Source organism: Triturus cristatus, chromosome 8 (genome assembly GCF_964204655.1).
Source record: "Triturus cristatus chromosome 8, aTriCri1.1, whole genome shotgun sequence".
Classification (NCBI taxonomy): Eukaryota; Metazoa; Chordata; class Amphibia; order Caudata; family Salamandridae; genus Triturus; species Triturus cristatus.
In genome coordinates, this window is record NC_140591.1 from 1,111,331,853 (window position 1) to 1,111,353,972 (window position 22,120).

Consider the following 22,120-nt stretch of genomic DNA (forward strand, 5'->3'; position numbering starts at 1 on the left):
AGAAACTTTTTACTTCAGAAGGAAAACGGGCGAGGCCGTCCAAGTGGGACGGATCAAAAAGCCAAAAGTATACGTCATAGCTAGCGCTTGTTCTCAATCTCAGTAGGCACACAGTATCATTGACCAGCTTTGGTACGCTGATGCAGCTCCTTGTCATTTTCTCATGGGCCTGTTTGTGAGCAAAATACCTGTTGACTTGTCAAGTGACACCTTTTGGTATTAAAAGTATTATTTTAATAAAGACTGTCTCTGCAGTGCCTTTTTCAAATTGGGAGAGTGACCAATGCAAAATAATTGCTCCTTTCCCTACAAATGAAGCCGTGGATATGTCTTCTTACTCACTAAAAAGAATGTAGAATGGATGGCCCAACCGAGGCAAAGCCTCAGCTTTTGATCAATGCTGTTCATCTTTTTCAGGCCAGAAGGAAAGGACTATGCACTCCATTGGCTTGTTCTAGGGACCCACACTTCTGACGAGCAGAATCATTTGGTGGTTGCACGAGTACAGATTCCTAACGATGATGCTCAGTTTGATGCATCTCACTACGATAGTGAGAAAGGAGGTGAGTACTGTAGAAGCATTAGTCTGGTTGGTTGTTTTGTACTTGTAGGAAGTATGTTTTCCCTCCGATGGATCTACAGCAGTCTTCATGCATGCAAACGCCGGGTTAGTATTTATTGCTTCACATCACGATATGACCTTCAACAAGGCTTTTGTAATCCGTTGAGGAGAGGGAGCACGTCTGCATGTTCTTGCGGATATTGCTGCAATATGATAGGTCTTTTGAGCAGGGAATGAAGTCTATCTTGGGGATTGGGGTTTGCGATGCATGGTATTGTCCTGCTCCCTTGGATGGTGAGCTGTATGAATACAGTAAGTACTGTATTACACATCTGGTGGAGTAACGTGTAGAAATGCCTGGTGAAGATGTGTGGGCGACACTTAAGGTTGTATATTTAGTTAGTGCCCTAAATATGTGATCTTAATTGACGGTATCTTGAACACTGACATGACACAACTGTCATGACTGGCCTTGGTGTGCCTTGATGTTTGTGTTTCTTAGCAAATTTGCAGTTGAGGCTTCTACTTCACACACAACTCACTTTTAGGTGTTTTTTAATGAATTATAGCAATATTCATGAAACAAATTGTGAATAGATTTAATTTTTAGAGGGTACATTCTTTTGATGGCTGTACCATATCCCTCGCCCTCTCCCCTAAAGATAAGTACCCATGTTACACCCTACTGATAACACTGTTGTAAGGTACAGACCTCATCCTCCTGAACCTGTTTGGGCACAGTAAACGACTCTACTGTCTTGGAAAAACTTAAGGATACAGTGGTGTTCAGTAACCTAGTCCTCAGTTGATTGTCCTTTTACTTTTAACATCCATGTCCTCATAAAATTAGCAAACTTACATTCAGATCCTGTGTGCTCCTCAAAGCTGTTCTTCAAGCTCACATTTTTGCATTACTTTCATTCTTTATGTGGAATTGTTTCCTGGGAATATTTTTAAGGTGACAGTACTTATTTGAAAATTCCCTTTCCTTACAACCTTAAAGGTGTTGCCAGTGCTTTTGTTGACATCAAGCCATCTCGCACTGTTTGCTTAATACAGAGTCCCTTCTCGTTCCAACCCCTTTGAAAGAGGCCTTGTACACAGTGGACATATTTCCACTTGCATTGAAATGACTCTCCATTCAGGCAAGATTTGTTTATAAATTAGCCTACATCGTTCTGCTCTGGAATCCCAAACTACGTTGCCTGGAAACTGTCCATCCCATGTGGGACGGAAGGAAGGGGCAGCACCAACTTTGGAGCTCCGGCACTAAGGCAGTCCTCCACTGGATATGCCCTCTGGGTCTAAATCTATTCCGTTAGCAGGACAGCCTTTTCTTATGCCGTCAAAAGGATAGCCGTGTTCCAGCAACACTACATACTATAAGTGGTGTATGCCTGTAGTAAGTACCATGTATTCCAGAAATTCCTAATACCTTTGCTAGTAATGGCATGAATGTTTTTTTTTTCCATGTATTGTGTACCTGCGTTTATCTTCTGCACTTAATTAAAAGGAAAGGCTCATCAAATTGTTTTTGTTATGGAAAATGCCAAAGCATGTATCCTTTATCATGTGTGTGTACTAACCCTAGAGTTTGGAGGCTTCGGATCTGTAACTGGCAAGATTGAAACTGAGATTAAGATCAACCATGAAGGCGAGGTGAATCGGGCCCGGTACATGCCACAGAATCCCTGCATTATCGCTACAAAGACACCCTCCTCTGATGTGTTGGTATTCGACTACACCAAACACCCTTCAAAGCCAGGTGGGTGGTTAATATCCGTTTACATTCAAATTTAAATTCATGCAAGGGAAAGCATTCATTGTCTAGAACCCATATTAGTCACGCATGTAATTTATTTCACGTTTTGGGGGGGGGGGGGGGGGGGGGTTGTTCCTTGTTGCAACTTTTTGGATACTTTCACAGTTTAATAATGCTGTACCTTTTTGATTTTATGCATTTCCTACTTCCAGAGCCCACTGGACCTTCCTCAGGCTTTCTGAGTGATTAGGACCGCAACATTTATAGGGAACAGACAGAAGGAAAATAGAAAAGTTTGGCAGACAAGTCGAAGGGCCGTTGAAGACGTACCAATAAAATCCAGCCTCAAGCAATTCAATAGAGATTTCAGTAGGCTTTCTTAATGGCCCATCTGAAAGGTTTTTAAACCTAAAGTCCCTTCTCGAATACTGCAAGGCACGTACTTTTTTTAAAGCTTAACCCCCGAATCCCGAAGTATCTGGGGAGGATATAGAAATTGTTCTTGGAAGTAGCTCCTAGAATTACAGCCTAGGCCTTTAGACTAGAACTTGTGCTGTCTTGGTTCCTAGCGGTAAATCGTCTAATTATTGTCTTTTAACGTTTATCCCAATGTAAGCCAAAATATCAGTGTTCTATTGGAACAAACTAAAATACAACGAGAGCAAATGGGCTAAGGCAGCTAGAAAGCAAATAGCCAGGATATTTTTTTGACAGGAGTAATAGAATTCCCTTGGGATCTCTGCACCTCCATACGTGAATTGCCCCCGATTGCTCCTGTCAACCTCATCAAAGGGACACAGTTTATTTCGAAATGAAGCCATCTATAATCCCTAGCTTTGTGCACCTGAGGTTCAGATTATCATTTTGATTATAGCTCACAGCTCCCTATCATGAATATGCTCCAAGCTATTTTTACATTTAGGTTGGCTATAAACCTTTGTGCTCTTTAGTTGCAGCTAAACTTAAGCTTTCTTTGTGGAATATGTTGGTTCTCCCTTAGCCTAAAATGTCACATTCTTGAACCTCTTTTTACACTAATAAGGTACATTGACTTGTGATAGAATAAAAACACTAAATGCCGAAATGAGATTAATGGATGTAGCAATAGCTGTTAGCCACTTTTTAATTGCACTAAAAAAAGTAATCGGTCATAATGCTGTGAACTGTTGACCTACTTTAAATGTTGGCTCTAGCCTTTTTCTGTAAATATTTTGATTCCCCCCCCCCCCCCCCCCCCCCCATTTTTGTGAGAATAAATGGCTAAACGTATTGCTAGTAATACACTCCTATCTTGAGCAGTCTGGGTCAGGTACATTGGTAAACAGCACAGCTAAAACTGTCAAGAGCATGACCTCTTGATGGGGAGAAATTTTTCAGTGCCTGCATATGTGTAACTCCGTATTTAGATCACACTGTGCTTATCCTTTCCTCTAAACCACCTTTGGATGTATGCTTTGGTTTTAACAGAATGGTGGTGCACTTTACCAGTTGCTGAGGAAGTCGCAAGGAAGTTGTAGAGGTTGGTTGAAGTATAATGAATTCTGGTACTACTAGGTGGACCCAGGAAAAGGTGCCATTAGATTTGCGATGTGCGAGCGGAGGTCCCTCGTATCGGAGGTTAGAGTTGGCATAATCTCTACCTCCTCCGTTATCCCCTCCCCACCGCCTAGCCCATCAGGCAAGGTTTGCTTGTCCTAGTCCTGTGGCAATGAAGTGAGACAGCCTTTGTATTGCTAGACCGTAAGACTTGAAGGATACATTTATAGAGAGCGTTGTGACTAAAACAGACTTGTTCAGAAGCAACGTGGAATAAGATGATCATGTCCAGAGTCCATATTGTTATGGTTTTCCAGAAGGAAGATACACTGCACAGTGTAGTAATCTTTAAAGGCTTATTTCTCCTCTCTCTCCACAAAAGGTTTTCTCACTATTGCAGAATCTGGATTTTGCAAGTGGTAATAAACCGATATTCCATATTCTCGTGTTAGTCTGCCTGTTGCCAGATTTGCGGTTTAAACTAGGAAAGGTTTTCCTGAACACAAACCAAGGCCTGGATGTAGCTTTTTTTAAATTTAAAATAATTTAGAACGAAACGGTTGGGATGTTAACCAATCAAAAGCATTGTAGGGATGCTTGACTTTATGCCATGAATTTTGTGAAAGTTGAGGGTTCCATGGTGCGCCCTATTGTGCACCCTCCACCCACCCCTTCTTCCCTGTTTAGAAGTGATCAGAAATAAAAGGTGGACTAGCCACCATGTTGAGTGTGGCCTGTTGGAGAACGCGCAGAGCCACCTTTCTTTTCTGCTAGTTGTTCACGCAAGATGTTCATCGTTGTCCTCTGGAATTATGGCATTGACACCATTGTGATCTGCCACTTGACGGACGTCTCAATGCTAATGGCACAGATTACATTCTATGCTTTGACCTGAATATTGTTTGAAAGATGTAGTTTATCATTTCTAGAAAGTCTTGTGGGTGGCAGTGCTTTCCAGCAGTTTTGCCGTACATGGGGATGGGGCTGCACTTCCCCAGTCCTGCATAGTTCAAGAATTTAATTTTCAGAAATTAGGGGAATGCTTTCTTTCGCAATAAGGGTGCATGATTAAAGGTAAGTTAAAGATGCATTGGTTGCTAAATTGTGTTATCTTGCGGGGCCTTATTTAAAAGGTGCATGTTTTTTTTCTCAGATCCAAGTGGCGAATGTAGCCCGGATTTGCGGTTAAGAGGGCACCAAAAAGAAGGTTATGGCTTATCTTGGAATTCCAACTTAAGTGGACACCTCCTGAGTGCATCGGACGACCATGTAAGAAACCTGAATGTTAGAAAGTGTAGTGATGGTTGGCCTATGAATTGTAGAAGCAGCTGTTCATTTCAATTCTACAAGCCACGCTTTAGTTGGAGCAAGCCCTATGCACAAAACAAACTAGTTGAAGAGGCTAAAGAGTCACTTCTAAAGTGCAATACACATCTGTAGTTGGTTCCCTTCTTTCAGTGTGTGGGGCTTTTTCTTTTTATCTGTAAATTTAGCCATTTGTAGTAATTCTTGACTCGTCACCAGACGGGTCAACTGCCAGGCCTCAAAGCCTTTGCCCTTGTCTAGCTAATGAATTGATCTGGAAAGCACACCTTGGCAAAGTCAGGGAATTTAAGTTGGTATCCTACAAATGACGAACTGCATAAGCAGTTGCTGAAATTATGACCGAATTCAGGCAACACAGACTACCGAGATGCAAAAATCTAACCCTGCTAAGACTGAATTTGGAGTAAAGCACACTATTTCACTGCGAAAAGGAGGGCGAGTGGTGTTCGTGTAAGGGCCTGCACTGTGGGAGTAGTCCAGCTAATGCTTTCTGTCTTGTTTCTTCTAGAAAAAAACACTCCTTTGTATTCAGATTTAAATGCTTATTAAAGGTTTAATCTGACTTAAATGTCATTGCCTTGTTCTTGCTTTCGTTCTTTTCATTGCATGGATCAGTTTAAACCCGAAACTGGCTCTGATCTGTTATGACCGGGCAGTGGCACGATGAGTCGGAATTGAAAGTTTTGATAAATGTTATACTTACTATAATCTAGTGTTGCTCTCTGGGTTGCACGTTATCACCAAGTGTACTACTTTAATGTTTATTGTTAAATCTAGGCTCTGCCTCTTTACCTACAGCACATTAACCATTTTATTTTTGTTTTACTTTCTTTTCAGACTGTATGTCTGTGGGACATAAGCGCTGGACCAAAAGAAGGCAAAATTGTTGATGCGAAGGCTATTTTTACTGGGCATTCGGCTGTGGTTGAAGATGTGGCTTGGCACCTGCTTCACGAGTCACTGTTTGGGTCTGTTGCAGATGATCAGAAGCTGATGATGTGAGTTTGTTTTAGGAACCCTGTAATTTGTGTGTGTGTGTATTTTTATATTCTATATAATCTCAATATCAAAGGCTACAGGGACGTTGGTTAGGCTCAGATTTAACACAGACAAACAAATAGAAATACAGCAGTTCTAATTAGTTATCTCAAGTAACTAGAACTCTTGACCTAACACAAGTACAACTCGCTCCCCCGCCATGCACAGTTTTCCCATTAATAATTTTACAGCAAATGTTGCAGTGATATCAATGATGTCATGAGTGCTGTAATATAAGGGGTAACTAGTGCATGATGAGGACGCGAGTTTTAGTTGCGTTAGGGCACAAGTTAGTCACTTGAGAGCTCTAACTTATGAATTTCTATGGTTGTGTGCAAAATCTGAACCATACTAGAATGTTCCTATAACCTTTGTTTTAGTGAATTTCTTTTTATTTATTCCTTTATCGCAGCCAACCCCCCGCATGGAGCCAACCTGGGAGGGAGACACACAGCCCACCACCTGGGTGGGTTTCAGCCCTCGGGCCCCCTTCCACCAGTGCCTGCCATATTTTGTGGGGGAGGTGATGTGCCCCACTCACCGGGCCGATATCTGCCCCAGGGATCACATTTCCCAGGGCCCGACCATATTGTAAAGGGGGAGGGGCGTGCAGTCCTCCTCACTGGGCCAATATCGGCACCGGGGCCCAGCCATCAAAGGGTGGTTACCCAGGGCACCCACCGTGTCCTCGGGGGTGGCGGCGTGCGTGGAAAGATTCCACCGGTCCTGTGCCCCAGCTAGCTCCCCGCATACAGCACGAGCCGGCATTGCTCCCACCCGCAGGGATCAACTACAAATACTCCTCTCTGCAGTGAGAGCAATGTTCGGTTCATTTTCCCTGCCCGCACCACTGCAGGCAGAGAAACGGATCTAAACTCCACTTTCAGCTGGTGGTGGCATTTTTAAAGCTCCCGCCAGCTGGGAGCAGACTTCATTTTTGCTCTCGCTTGGCAGGAGCTGTGAAATTGCTCTCGCCAGTACAGGTTTCCCCGCCCCCTGGGGGGGTAGGGGGGGGGCGATTAGTCGCCCGGGCAGGGGGTCCGTGCGGCCACCCTCCCCTTTGATTATGTGGCCAGGCCCTGGGAAATTGACCCGGGGAGGGGGGGCTGCACAGTGCCCTCCCCCTTTGTTTGAAATGATGGCAGCCAGCCACAGCATTATGGCACTTGGATCCGCATCCCTACATGTATATAAACTTTGTTCTTTGATATCTCCAAAACTAAGAACTGATTTAAACCAAATTACTAAGATCTTTCTAGACCAGGATAGTTTTTTGCCAAATTTATTGTCGGTCTGTTCAGTGTTTCGGGCTTCAGTAGTGTCTAAAATTCCCTTGGAAAAGTGCATTGGGAAAACAGGTTTTGGGACACTGCTTCCCCCCCCCCTTCCCTGCCCCCACTTGACTAATCATCCTGGAACTTTCCAGATAGCAGGTGAGGTGATTGGCGTACTAGTTGAAAATGTGATGAGGTTTGGTCAAATGGGGCCAAAGTTATTAGCAAAACAAAAAAAAATCTTCATCTGTGGAAACTAGGTCCTAAGTTTGTGTGTGTATATAGAATATATTATACGGACAGCATCCCATCCTCTCTCCTCGGTCAGGTAATGAGCGGCACCACACTTGCGGGTAGTTTTTCTTGTGTATTTTTTATTTTTCTCTCACCGACCGTGCATCACAAAAATCTCAGGTAACCCTATAATGTGGTACTTATTGCCATGCAGGGGTTCTGGTGAAATAAAACGCAATTGGCACTGTATTAGAATTTTTAGGTTTGATTTACCTTTCAACTGACAGTGGTGAGGGCAAGTGGATTTATGCCGTTATGTACCTGCACTGTTTGCTGACTTTGCTACATAATTTGCAGATTAACAAAACCTGTTCCCAAGTAGAATTAATCAAAATACCTGTGAATGTTAACTAAAAGTTTACCTTTTTGTCACATATTTTGATTCTCCATGTTGCATATTCCGAGTTGACCTGACCTTTGTAAAGCCGAGTTAATTGGGGGCTGCCATTATAATAAAACCAATATTTCACAGTGAACCATGAAATATTTTCCGTAATTCAGGGTAGTCTGAAATATGAGGTTTTTACCACTGTATTTTGTACTGTGTACCCCATCAAACATGCAATGTGTTTGGTCATTAACTTTAGCTGGTGGATGCAAACTAATCGTCACTTGTGTACACTGCAGAGGGCTATTGTACTACGTTTTAAGTTCATCTTCCACGTTCCATTTTCCTTAACCTTACAGTATAGAGACTTAAATCTAAAATGCCCATTTACCTCTGTGTTGTCTTCTCTCTTATAAAGACAATTTTGTGATGTTTATAGCTTCTTTTCAGTCATTGTTGGTTATTCTCAGCCTATTTATACATTACCTGGAGCTGGCCCTCACGTAATGATTTGCATACAATAGACATTTATGGGTGCTTGGAAGTTGGGATTCACTCTTAACATATTACTGTATTTTGAGGAGACTGTACTGCCCTGCTCCACACTAGGCCCTCTAGCATGTAATCTTCTCTGATTTATAAACTTGGAATATTTCTCTAGTCAGTTGCCGTCTCCACAGAACAATTTGATGGTCATTTGCTTTAGTTGTATTAAAAATTCTGTTCACTCTGTAAGGGGTTTGCAGAGCATTTACTGAAAGGGTTTTTAATATTTATAATGCACAACCAGCGCCGGGACACCACCGTTGGTGGTAGCCGCGCGCTCTATGAATGGAATCAATGAATTGAATTTGAAAGGTACATCGTCTCCTGAAGAATAATTTATCAAGTCGCTATGAACCAAGTGCCTCTCAGTCCCACTGGAGTTTTCTCTATTATCTAAACAGTTTTTAAATCTTTACTGTGAGTAAGCTTCAGTACCTTAATCTCTCACTCTAAATTGATGGTAAATGGACTGAGTACAAGCCGCCATTATCTGCCTTTTAAGCTCAGGCTGTTGCTGGGAAGTTGGTCTAAGTCTCTGGATCAGTGCTTAATTTATTAAAAAAACAAAAAACAAACACGTTCCAGGTCCCTTGTCAGGAGACCACCAGTCACTGCCGATGACCGTATCAACACAACTACTCACCATCATATTGCTACATGTGACCATTCAGACTGCTCGAGGCCCACAAAGCTATATTAATAGGTTGGGCAGCAGCTATTAGTAGTTTTTAATATATATTGAATTAACAAATAACTATTCTGCTCATCTCTAAATTACACAAACCGCGCCACCAGATGGCAGCTGCCATAAGTGCCGGTGTTGACAATTAAATGCTGGTGGTGAGCTCTGGAAACTACTGGCTCAAATTAAGAACTGCTCTGAACTGTTTACAGGTTAACACCATCGAGGTGAACACATGTGAGACTGTCTGGGACAGTATTTGTTCGCAGGTAGCCTGTTGCACAAGGCACTCTTAAGGCATTGATACTGACCTGGGTTAGGCCTTGTAATGTGAGTGGGCATTAATGGAGTACATTTGTAGTGCTTACTGAATGACTAGTACTTAAACTGTATTGCACTTTATAAGATAAATCTTCTCAAAATACAATTTCACCTCTTAGGCGTACAGTCAGCAAGTTATCACACTAGGGATAAACCTGCATCCAGTGTTAACTTGCAGTCCTTGATATTCTATCTAAGCCCCCCTCCCTACACACTCTCCACACACATTCACCCACACACCACGCTCTTGCTCTTTTGCGCGCGCTCTTGCGCTTACTCTTTTGCTTACTCTTTTGCTCTCTTGCTCTTTTGCACGCGCTCTTGCACGCACTCTTTTGCTCTCTTGCTCTCTTATGCGCGCTCTCTTTTGCGCGCTCAAAACCGTGCAAAAGTGCGCGCAAGAGCGCTCTTGCTCTCTTTTGCGCACGCTCTTGCGCGCACTCTTGCTCTTTTGCGCGTGCTCTTGCGCGCACTCTTGTTCTCCGGTATTGGGGTGTCTTTCATAGATTCACATGCTTGAATATTCCCCGTCGTCGGAGTGGGAGTCCCACAGTAAATAATATAGCAATATATACAGTCATAGTACATATATATATATATATATATATATATATATATATATATATATATATCATATAAAAACAGATATAAGTAGGTGATAAACATCAAGAATGTCCCTAATGAAAAACTCCATAGAGATCTATGGAAAGAGAAAAAAGACATTCGCAGTCTATCTCTGTCATTATGTTAGTCCAAACCTTGGCCAATCAGGCGCCAGCTCCTCTCTAGAACCTGCTCCTCACCTCAGATTTTCTACCGCACGTTGTGTGACAGGGAGTCTCCCTGAGCTCTGCTCAGTTTTTGTCAGTCAGAATGTCTTCAAGTAAGAAATCTTTGTTTAGACCATATTCTTCATGTGGAAAGCTGCGTTTATTTTCTGAGGACCCACACAGTAAGTGTATTTACTGTTTATATCCAGATCATGAGGTGGCAAAATGTAAAATTTGTAGAACTTTTTCTACAAAGACTTTAAAAGACAGAGAAGGCCGTCTGTTAACATGGCTACAGAGACTAAAGGATAAGGACAACCCAATTTCAGATGTGGAAAGTCTATATTCTGGCCGTTCTCAACCAGCCTCTAAGCGCAGTAGTGTGCAGGAGTTACCATCTCCTTTCCTCAAGAAAAAGAAGTTTTCTTTGACTATGACAGCTGCCACTTCTGCTGTCTCACCTACTGCTTTGTCACCTAAGGGACACAGTTCTCAGGCTGAAGAGGCGTCTACTTCACAGTCCTCAGGGAAAAGACTGTCCGCCTCGTCGACGATGCTGCCGACGACGAGATCTGCTATATCGGGCTTGTCGACGGTGACTATGACGACGACATCAGCTGCCTCATCGTCGACGAGCGTTCTGTCGACGTTATCCTCTTCGACAGGGACCATCACTAGTACAAGGGCGGTGACTTCAATTCTGCCCATTACATCGTCGACGATGAAGAAGGTAAAGGCACCGTCGGCGCTACCCATGTCGTCGACGAAGACGCCGTCAATCTCGTCGACGCCCACTTCGTCGACGAAAAAGAAGATCCCGTCGACGGGATCGTCGACGATGGCTTCGTCGACCAAGACCTCGTCGACGGCGGCTCCGTCGACGACTGCTCCGTCGACGTCGAATTCCAAGGCGCAAGGTCCATCGGCGCCTATTCCTTTGACCATCGTGTCTTTATCGACAGCTCCGTCGACGAAGCCTTCTCCGAAGACATCCACAGGGCATACCATGCAGCAGTCGACGGCCGGTTCTTTTATAAGGATAAAGTTGAAGAAGGTATCGTCTGCCCAAGGGTCAAGAGGAGACCAGCTACCTCACGCAACTTCAGCGTTGCTGTCATCAGAGGCACAGCCACCATCACCTTTATTTGCAACGGATTCGGATCAGGAGTCCGAGGGTTTGCCGTAGTCCTTTGGAACGGCGCAAAGCCCATCCGACTTGATAATTAAATGCCAGGACCGCAGTGAGGATGAAGATCCGGTTTACATGCAGCAGGTACCTGCGAAACAAGCAACGGCGACTCTTCCTTTGTCGCTTATAACTAATCTCCAACGCATGTTGGATGACTATAATCAACGTTTTCCGCTACCTCCACAAGGTTCTGAGGTTCCGTCAACTCCGGTGGTTCCAACTACACCACTGATACCAATAGAGAATCCTTTACCTCTGCTGCCGTCTGCACCACCAAGGCAGGTCCCAGAGAGGTTTTTGCCTCACTATCAGCCTCCGCAGGAAGTCCCTCAAGAGACAGAAGAGGGTGAAATCCCAGATGATAATGGGGATGTGGACAATGATGATGATATGGCGGAGTGGGACAATTACCAAGTACAGACACCATCCCCCTCTCAGATAGTCACAGGGGATTCACCTCCAGTGGACATAGCGAATTTTCATCAGCTAATGGAGAGGGCGGCGCAACGTTTTAAACTAACAGAGCGCAGAGAGGAAGATTGCTTCCTTTATGATTTCAAGAGTCAACCTTTTAAACAGACTCATGCTATTCCAATTGTGGATTTTATATGGGAAGAAGGCAAGAAGTTGATGTAAACACCGAATACCTTGCCGGCACAGGTGCCTCGATTAGAGAAGAAATATAAGGCACCAATAGGAACCCCAGCATGCCTCACAGGACAGGCTAAACCTGAATCAGTCGTTACGCAGGCAGCGCAACGTAAAGCAAGAAATCCGACGTCGACTGTCACCGCACCACCGGATCGTGACGGACGTAGGATGGATGCCATAGGGCGCAAGTTCTCTTCAATGGCCTCTACTGTGGTGAGAGCAGCTAATGCCTTGGCCATATTGGGTCGATATGACCGACAAGTGTGGGCTGACATTTCAGATGTGCTACAAGAGTTACCGGAGCCATCTAAGGTAGAGGCAATGAAGTTGCTTCAAGAGGGAGAAGCAGCATCGACGGAGATAATTGATTGTGCAGTAGACATCGCCTGCACGGGGTTCCGTCAGCTTGCCGGAGCGGCTGTTCTGCACAGGCAAGGATGGTTAAGATCAACATCCTTTCGTCAGGAAGTACAGTCCATGATCCTTAACATGGCTTATGACGGCGAGTCATTATTTGGAGCTCACGTTGATGAGGCACTCCAGTCCATAAAGAAAGACACAGAGACAGCTAGATCTCTAGGAAACCTACAGTTTCAAAGGCAGAATTTTCGTGGTGCACGCGGACGCGGCACCTCCTCCAGTTTTCGAAGGGGTAGTAATCAGTACAGACCCTATAATCAAGGATCCAACCGATATTCGAATGGCCAGCAACAGCAGTCCTCACGACAACAACCCTCTAAGTCGTATAGAGGGAAATCCTCATACAGAGGAAACTCATCTAAAAGACAGTGACTCTTTCCGGACAGGCATGGTTGGAGGTCGAATCTCTCGGTTCTTTTCTCAATGGTCCTCCATCACAAAAGACCGTTGGGTGTTGGACATTGTGAGGAAAGGACACGCCCTAGAATTCACCAAATTCCCTCCTTCCACACCACCCTCCGGACCACCACCTGCTCACATGAAGGAACTTTTACATCAAGTTCGCCTTCTACAGCAGAAGGGAGCTGTAGAAGTGGTGCCAGTATCGCAAAGGGGAAAGGGTTTTTATTCCCGATTCTTTCTGATTACGAAAAAGAACTGGAAGTGGAGGCCCATCCTCTATCTAAGGGCACTAAACAAATACCTAAAGAGCCAATCCTTTCGTATGATGACGCTAGTAGACATCTTGCGTCTACTCTCGCAGGAAGATTTCATGGCAACCATAGATCTCCAGGATGCCTATTTTCATATTCCAATATTACAAAGGCATCGGAAGTTCCTGCGCTTTCGAGTGGGTCAACACGATTACCAATTCAAGGTGTTACCGTTGGGTCTGCGCTCAGCCCCTCGTGTGTTCACGAAGGTACTAGCTCCAGTGATAGTTTCTGCGACTTCAGGGAGTGCAAATTTTTCCATATCTGGACGATTTTCTCCTAAAATCTCAGTCAAGCACTCGTCTGGAACAACACGTACTCCTGTGCCAGAGCGTTTTTCGCTCATTAGGTCTCTCCGTAAACTCAGCGAAATCCCAACCACATCCAGCGAAATCCCAACCACATCCAGCTCAAAAAAGGGATTTTCTGGGAGCAACTCTGGAAACGGTATCAGCAAGAGCGTTTCTCTCCCAAGAACGTCTGCAAAAGATTCTACGGCTGGTAGCTTTGATCAGGTCAAAAGAGTCAGTTTCTGTGAGACTGTTAAAATCGTTTCTAGGGATGGCGTCATCCTCCATTGCCTTAGTTCCGCATTGCAGGCTGAGAACACGGCCTATTCAGGAAGCACTGGATGTTCAGTGGCGTCTAACGTGTTCTTTCCACGACATGGTACGTGTCACAGACCAAATGAGGTTCGCACTCGCATGGTGGACAAATCCAGCCAACTTGACAGAAGGCACATCTTTTCTGTCGGTGCCACCGGACAGAACAATCACGACAGACGCCTCATTAGAGGGATGGGGTGCACATTTAGAGGATCTCTCGGTAAAGGGGAGATGGTCAACACATCAAAGAACTTGGCACATCAACAGGTTGGAGTTGATGGCAATTTATCTCGCTCTAAAGTCATTTCTGCCCGTAATACAAGGAGAATCAGTGCTAATACTAACAGACAACACAACCTGTATGCACTATGTGAACAAACAGGGCGGTACAAAATCCCCAAGCCTGTCCAGGTTAGCTCAAGGAATTTGGGACTGGTCTCTCAATCATCAAATCATGATTACAGCAGTACATCTACCAGGAGTATCCAATGTCCTAGCGGATTTCCTGAGCAGGTCCTCCTCATCGACCCACGAGTGGGAATTACACCAACCCACTCGAGAGGATATTCCAACTATGGGGTCGTCCGCAACTGGATCTCTTTGCTACGCCGGAGAACCGGAAATGCCGGAACTATGCAAGCTGGCATCCCCACAAAGAGTCGCAAGGTAATGCCCTTTTGATAAACTGGTGCAATCTATTTGCGTACGCCTTTCCTCCAATTCCCCTCATACCTTGGGTCCTTTGGAAGATGAAGAGACAACCTTGCCACATGATTCTAATAGCCCCACGCTGGCCCCGACAGGCATGGTTCTCAGAATTGCTCCTGCTGTCCCAATGCCAACCAATCCTCCTGCAACATCGGACAGATCTGCTCACAATGAGCGAAGGGAGAATTTGCCATCCGAATCCCTCCTCACTGAGCTTATCGGCCTGGAACCTGAACACCATGAGTTCGCCCATCTAGACATCCCGCATGATTGTAGGGATATTTTGGCCCAAGCAAGAGCGCCCTCTACAATCAGGACGTACAAGTTCAAATGGAAAAGATTCTGCCACTGGTGTGCTGCTAACGGAGTCCACCCGATACACTCCACGGCGCACCAATTGCTACCTTTCTTCTTGCACCTAGCTAATTCTGGTTTGTCTCATGCAACCCTACGGGTTTTCCTAGCAGCAATTTCCCGTTTTCGGCAGGATGGATCAAATTCCCTTTGTTCCTCAAGAATAATCTGCCAATTTTTTAGAGGTTTATTTCGGAAGTTCCCGCCTATTCGGCGCCCTCCTCCGTTGTGGCAGCTTAACGTTGTGCTGGCGCAATTGATGAGACCTCCATTCGAGCCCATTCACAAGGCCGACTTAAAATACCTAACTTGGAAAGTCGCACTACTTCTGACACTTACGTCTTCACGTCGTGTCAGTGACATCCATGCTTTCACCATCAAACCTCCGTTCCTGCAGTTCAAACCGGATGCTGTAGTGTTACGCACCAATCCTTCATTCCTACCTAAGGTGCCTACTGATTTTCATATTAATGAGCCAGTAATATTAAAGACCTTTTTTGCCAATCCTCAGACACCTGCGGAGCAAAGGTTACATTCTCTGGATGTAAAGCGATGCCTAAAATTCTACATCACTAGGACAGCTTCGTTTCGAAAATCCGATCAGCTTTTTATAGCATATGGACGTTGTCATAAAGGACGTCAGGTTACTAAACCGACGATTGCACGCTGGATTTCGGCAGCTATTGTCTTCTGCCACCAGAAAGCAAACAAACCCCTACAGTCTTCAGTGAGAGCACACTCCACTAGGGCAGTATCATCATCTACCGCCTTATTTGCTGGAGTACCGTTGCAACACATCTGCAGAGCAGCTACGTGGTCGACCAGACACACGTTTACTAAGCACTACTGCTTGGCAACTTTAAGCGAGGAGGACGCTGCAGTAGGACAGGCAGTGCTACGCAATCTGTTTAAATAAGGTGAGCCTCTTCCTCCCGCCTCCATATTGTTTCCATTTAGAATTGACATAATGATGCATTTATACTGTTAGTTATTCAGTACTGTCATATGCATGGAAGATTGATTGTCCTTACAATTTTCAAAGTTGTATGCTCATGGAAACAATGATGGTTATTGTTACTGCTAGCTATTCTATATTCAAGCATGTGAATCTATGAAAGACACCCCAATACTGGAGAAGAACAATTGTTACTTACCTGTAAACAGGTGGTTCTCCAGTATTGGTGTCTTTCATAGATTCACATGCAACCCTCCCTCCTCCCTTCAGAGGCTCCCTTCTACTCATACACTATAAGTCACTTTGGTGCTACGAAAATGAGGTGAGGAGCTCTGAGGAGAAGGTTCTAGAGAGGAGCTGGCGCCTGATTGGCCAAGGTTTGGACTAACATAATGACAGAGATAGACTGCGAATGTCTTTCTTCTCTTTCCATAGATCTCTATGGAGTTTTTCATTAGGGACATTCTTGATGTTTATCACCTACTTATATCTCTGTTTTTATATGATTATTTATGTATGTGTATATATATATTCACTGAAAAAACCATAGGTTTCACACATGTTATAGTTAGCGGAAATTTTACTGATAAAAAACCAATGAAATTCCCCCGTTATAGTTAGTGCAGGAAACTATAACTCACGCGACCGCAATCCTCTGCTGATGCTAATACTGTATTTAGACACTTATTTGCCCATGTCGTCTTCCATAAATTTTTAGCTATACATATATTACAAATATTTTTTTTTTCATAAAGACACATATGTCATCAGCAGAAGATTGCGGTCGCGTGAGTTATAGTTTCCTGCACTAACTATAACGGGGGAATTTCATTGGTTTTTTATCAGTAAAATTTCCGCTAACTATAACATGTGTGAAACCTATGGTTTTTTCAGTGAATTTGCAAGGTTTTTTAAATGCTAATTCCTAACTATAACGTGTGTGAAACCTATGGTTTTTTCAGTGAATTTGTACGGTTTTTTAAATGCTAAGTTACTTTACGCCATTCGTGGCGTGCGCGCCCACTTGACGCAGTTCGTTCCGTGCGCGAAGCGCACCACGCGCCCACTTTACGCAGTTAGTGCCGTGCACGCACGGTGGGCACGCGGTGCGCTACGCGCACCGCGTGCCCACGTTACGCTAGATGGGCCATGTACGCACGATGCGCTTCGCGCACCGTGCGCACATGGAGGACATATTATGCGCTTCCTTGTGATAGGTAATCTGTTGAAATTTTTTGGGGAAATGCTGTGCTCTTATATGCCATGCACAAATGGTGGCCTTCGGCCACCGTTTGTACACGGGGTGGAGAGTGGGGTTTTTTTTTTTAATAATTTTTTACCGTACGCGTACGGTAAGCGTAATCTGCGAAATTTTCGAAAAATAAAAAATTACCGTTTTTTGCCTTGGGGGATCTTTGAAGACTCAACTAACATGGTTATGTGCATGGGCGCTGTCTAAACAGCCCCTTTATATGTTTTTGGCATTTGTTTATCAGCTCCCCCCTCAGAGTGCGAGAGAGAAAATGGCGGCCGCCGCTTCCTGGTTTCGACCGATTCGAATGTTTACTAAGATCTAAGGGCCAATCAGAATCGCGCTCGCGCACGCCACCGTACGCGTACGGTAAGCGCACCGTAAGCTGGCTCAGATATATATATTGATTTAAAGGCTATTTTCTCAGAATTTACTGAACAGATTTACACCAAACCTACAAAAGGCACTTCCTTGACCTGAGGACTACCTCTCTGCCAAATTTCAAGTAATTCTGTTCAGCCGTTCGGGCTGTAGCTGTGTCTAAAGGTCCTATGGAAAAATGCATGGGAAAAACGCGTTTTGGGACCCCCCTTTTATCTCAGCCCCCGCTTGACGAATCCCCCCGAGACTTTCAGGGTAGGAGCGGAGCGTAGCGCCCCACCTATTTTGAAAAATTCGCAAGGATTCGTCGACCGGCGCAAAAGTTATTCAAAATAGAATGTTGCGGATTTCCTATGGAAACGTGGTCCTAACTATAACTACCTACTGGCGACCGCCAGTAGGTAATATATGTACTATGACTGTATATATTGCTATATTATTTACCGTGGGACTCCCACTCCGACGACGGGGAATATTCAAGCATGTGAATCTATGAAAGACACCAATACTGGAGAACCACCTGTTTACAGGTAAGTAACAATTGTTCTTTTCTTTTGCTCTCTTGTTCTTCTCTTTTGCTCTCTTGCGCGCACTCTCTTGCTCTCTCTTGCTCTCTTTTGTGCGCACTCTCTTGCTCTCTTTTGTGCGCACTCTCTTGCTCTCTTTTGTGCGCACTCTTGCTCTCTTTTGCGCGCACTCTCTTGCTCTCTTTTGCGCGCGCACTCTTGCTCTTTTGCGCGCACTCTTGCTCTCTTTTGCGCGCACTCTATTTTGCGCTCTTGCTCTCTTTTGCGCGCGCTCTTGCGTGCACTCTTGCTCTCTTTTGCGCGCACTCTTTTGCTCTCTTTAGCGCGCACGCTCTTTTGCGCGCACTCTTTTGCTCTCTCTCATATGAGCATTTAAAGCTTGGTCCTCCTGGGGGCCGGAGTGGAAAACAAAGGATGTAGCAGTCTGCAACAAGTACTTAAAACACCTTCTGGATGGCCTTGGGCCAGGTCCGATGTTTGTGCAGCCTACAACTGTAAATCACCAGGTTGGGGGTGGGGAGGTGCGGTATATCATGCGTGGGGTCCTACACCAAGCTCACTCTCAGCCCGCGAGCCTGATGTAAAGATGGATATCCAGTGGTCTAAATCCCCTCAAACCAGTGCCAGGCGCATAGCCTGCCCCTCACATAGCACCACGCAGTTCTTCTGGGACAAGTAAATCTGCCCATCTACCCCCCCCCCCCCCCCCCCTCCCCCTCCCCTTCTATATTTACCCCGGCCCCCAAGCCAGGTTGAAGGAGGGCAGCACATAACTGCTGCTTGCAGTGGGAGCTGGGTGGCCATGCGAGATTGGACTACCCGTGTGGCCCCAGCTATACTTCATATGCCCCATCACAGGGACCGAGACACAGGCTGTAACTAGTGTGAAAAAACATCAACAAAAAACAAGAGCAAGCAGAGTGGTGCTCAGTCAGTAGTCATCCTACAGGTGGCTCTCAAATCTGCGTATTGCATATGTGGTGCCCCAGGTAGAAGGGCGCTACCAATGGATCTGAAGGGTTTTGTCAGGGCTGCAGGGAATAGAGCAGCTCTCCAGCATTGTCTCTAAAAACTCACCCTAAGCCTGTCAGTTGATTGAATACCTGACCCAGAAGGCTTTTCGTTCAAGTACTCCTGAAGCTAGAGCTTTGTCTTTATAGCCCTAGTGTGTGGAGAGGCATATTGATTGGTTCTAAAGCTGCAGTTGCAACGAAGTAGAAGAGACTTGTACACATGGTATTAAATGTAATGCTTTATTGACCTCTTTGATGGTTAACAATCCAAGCTTTCAGAGTAATGAATGCCATTGAATGTTGTCACTACCCCTATTGACTTCAGTGGTTGGTTGTCGAATGTATTGTATATTGGTACAGTTCCCATTGATTGCAGTGGTGCTGCTTTCACTGTGTGGTCAATTCCTGAGAGAGCCAATAGGCCTGTCTTGTTGATGACCACACACTGTTATATTGTGACCTAGTATAGGTAGCAGGTATTGTGCTTGAGATTAAGGGGCTTGCAAGGGGTGTAAAATGTTATGAGTTGGTCACCAAACATATTACCAGTTGCCTGAGTGTATACAATTGTAATTTAATGCATAGTGTGGATTAGTGTGTAATGAAGTACTTTTAAAAAGGAAAAGGCACGGTCTGGTCAATTCATTAAGTGTCTATCCGCGAACTGCAGTTACCAGCCCAAACCCTCTTCCATCAGTAGGCCTTGGATTTCTCTGCTTCACTACCCTGCGTCAAATGCTACTACGGGGTGCCTAGATCCCAATAAAGAGGCAATTGTGGACTTTTTGTGACAGACTGCCATCCTTCACAACTAATAGCCTCATTTCTTATCCACCGTTTTCCCCATGAACTAAAAGTGCATTCTTGTGCAGATTACTTCTTATGGTCCATCCTGGCCCCAGGCCTTTTTAGGGCTTGCGCCTGCGTTGCAGTGCATAGCACTGCTCGCGCAGCGAGAGTCCTTTTGTATGGGGTTTTGAAAGCGGACCACACGCTTGTGCGTGTGATCAGGCTTTCACCGACAGGCAATGGCTTTCGCTTTTTTTTTTGTTTGTTTTTAAAAGGCATGCGCTTGGGCAAATGCGGGCGCATGTCCCGGCTTTGCAACGCCCATTCCCGACCGTGTCTAGCTCGCGCAGCAGTGCGCGTTCGCCTCGCTGCCGCGCTCCCTCCCCCCGCTCCTTTGTAGTGCGCGCGGGCCACTGGTTCCCCCACTGCTCGTTATTTTTATGAGGTAAATATGCATTTTATTTGATCAAATTGGACGTGAGAAGATTGCCTTGCAAGAGCTAACTAGAACAGGGGCCAGCAGTCAGTTTATGCAGAGCACCTCGGAGCTCGCTTAAGCAAACATTAGCCTTCATCCACAAAGGCGTATATTAGCTTCCTTGCCATCAGGGGGAATAAAGATTACAAAAACGAATGTCTGTCCACCCAGATGGGGGAACAGCTGCTCTGTAGGGCGGGAGATGGAAAGCGCCGCTCTGCCCCTCATCAACACGCCGCTGGGCTAATCGGCGGCAACTTACTGACCGAAATTCCACCCGCAAACACTCCTGCCTCGTGGCTGACCCCACAGGAAACGGAAACCCGCCGCTGTGCGCAGCTTCCTTCTGATGCAAGCTGGAAACACAGCAGCAGCCATGGCCACAAGCAGATTGAAACATTTATCTGTTCCTGGAAAAAAAAATGGCCGTGTGAAGGTCACTTCTGCTGCTCGACATCTCTCCCCGGCATCCCATCTGGTACCCGGTAACACTTGCCATTCCAGCCCTGTCGGTTTCAGCAGTGACTGATTCAGCTCAGTGCTCGCTGGCAGCCACAACACCATCCATCGCCCAGAGTAAACAAAACAATACAACAGACGTGAATGTGCGTAGCGCTATACGTCTAACGCCTCACCCTCGCACGAGATCACCAAGCAGTTCCGTGGTTATATTACTTCATCTGCAGTAGGGTGATTAAAGTGCTGCTTTTACAGCGCTGATTATCTGTAAATGGATACGGTCTAACCCGCAGTTAGAGGTCTCGCCCACCCCCGCCCCCCTCACCATGCTCACAACAGTCCAATAACCTCTCCGCTCCAGTGATCTGCTCTCAGGAGGACGAGGACTTGTAACCCACTGAACCCTAGCCATCTGGGCCACTGAAAAGCCCTCAGCCCCCAGCACTGAATAGTAATGGTCTCCGAGCGCACCCTAGCCGCCATTTCAAGCATCAGGGCTTATTAAAAGCCTGAAGGGGGTAATCCCTGAATACCAATTAAAAGGCCTCCAGCTGCTCCCGTTTATGAAGTGGGCTTGACAGGAGAATGCGGCGACAGACAAAAAAACAAGTGAATAGATCATTTTGAAAAATACAAGATATTCACACATACTGGAGTTTACAGTGTCTCGAATTATCTGCATTCTGATTGTCACCTAAAATGTTTTACTTCTCATCCTCTTAGACTAGCCCACTCCTTTCGAAACAGGCGACCACTTTATCTTGCTCTCTATTTTGTCTTTTTTGGAATCTCTGGCACTGCTCTTTATTGGTTCTCCTCTTGTCGCCGTGCTTATACATGTTCCGTTTTTAGGTCTCATCTGAGACAGCGCTTTAGCGCTGCTCTGTCGAGACTTATAGTAAGCGAGTTTTGGAAGTGCAAACAGTGGCTTTTCAGGCCTCCAAATACAGTGCATGTGCGTCGGCCATTTGGAGGCCTGAAAGCACTCGTTTGCTTTCACTTTCGCGGGCCGCACGGCCGCTTTGATGTGATCGCGATCACTTTCACACACGCACATACACAGCTGTGCCACTGCACCTGCTGCACCTTTTGCTATTCCAACTCCCTCAATGCACCTAAGTCCACCCGTGGCACTCCCCGTTCCATCACTGGGACTGGCATATTATGCAGTCAGTACTGCTCAATCA

At 45.3% G+C, this 22,120-nt stretch overlaps 1 protein-coding gene across 4 annotated transcripts in view; it reads left to right on the forward strand.

Moving 5' to 3' along the window:
* Window positions 1-22,120, forward strand: part of RBBP7 (RB binding protein 7, chromatin remodeling factor) — an 81,084-nt gene that overhangs the window by 28,309 nt on the left and 30,655 nt on the right. For all 4 annotated transcript variants that reach the window (XM_085622675.1, XM_085622674.1, XM_085622673.1 and 1 more), the window contains 4 exons: window positions 418-563; window positions 2,154-2,327; window positions 5,014-5,129; window positions 6,024-6,184. In XM_085622675.1, the coding sequence (XP_085478801.1) occupies window positions 418-563; window positions 2,154-2,327; window positions 5,014-5,129; window positions 6,024-6,184 (597 nt within the window). The remainder of the gene's footprint in view (window positions 1-417; window positions 564-2,153; window positions 2,328-5,013; window positions 5,130-6,023; window positions 6,185-22,120) is intronic.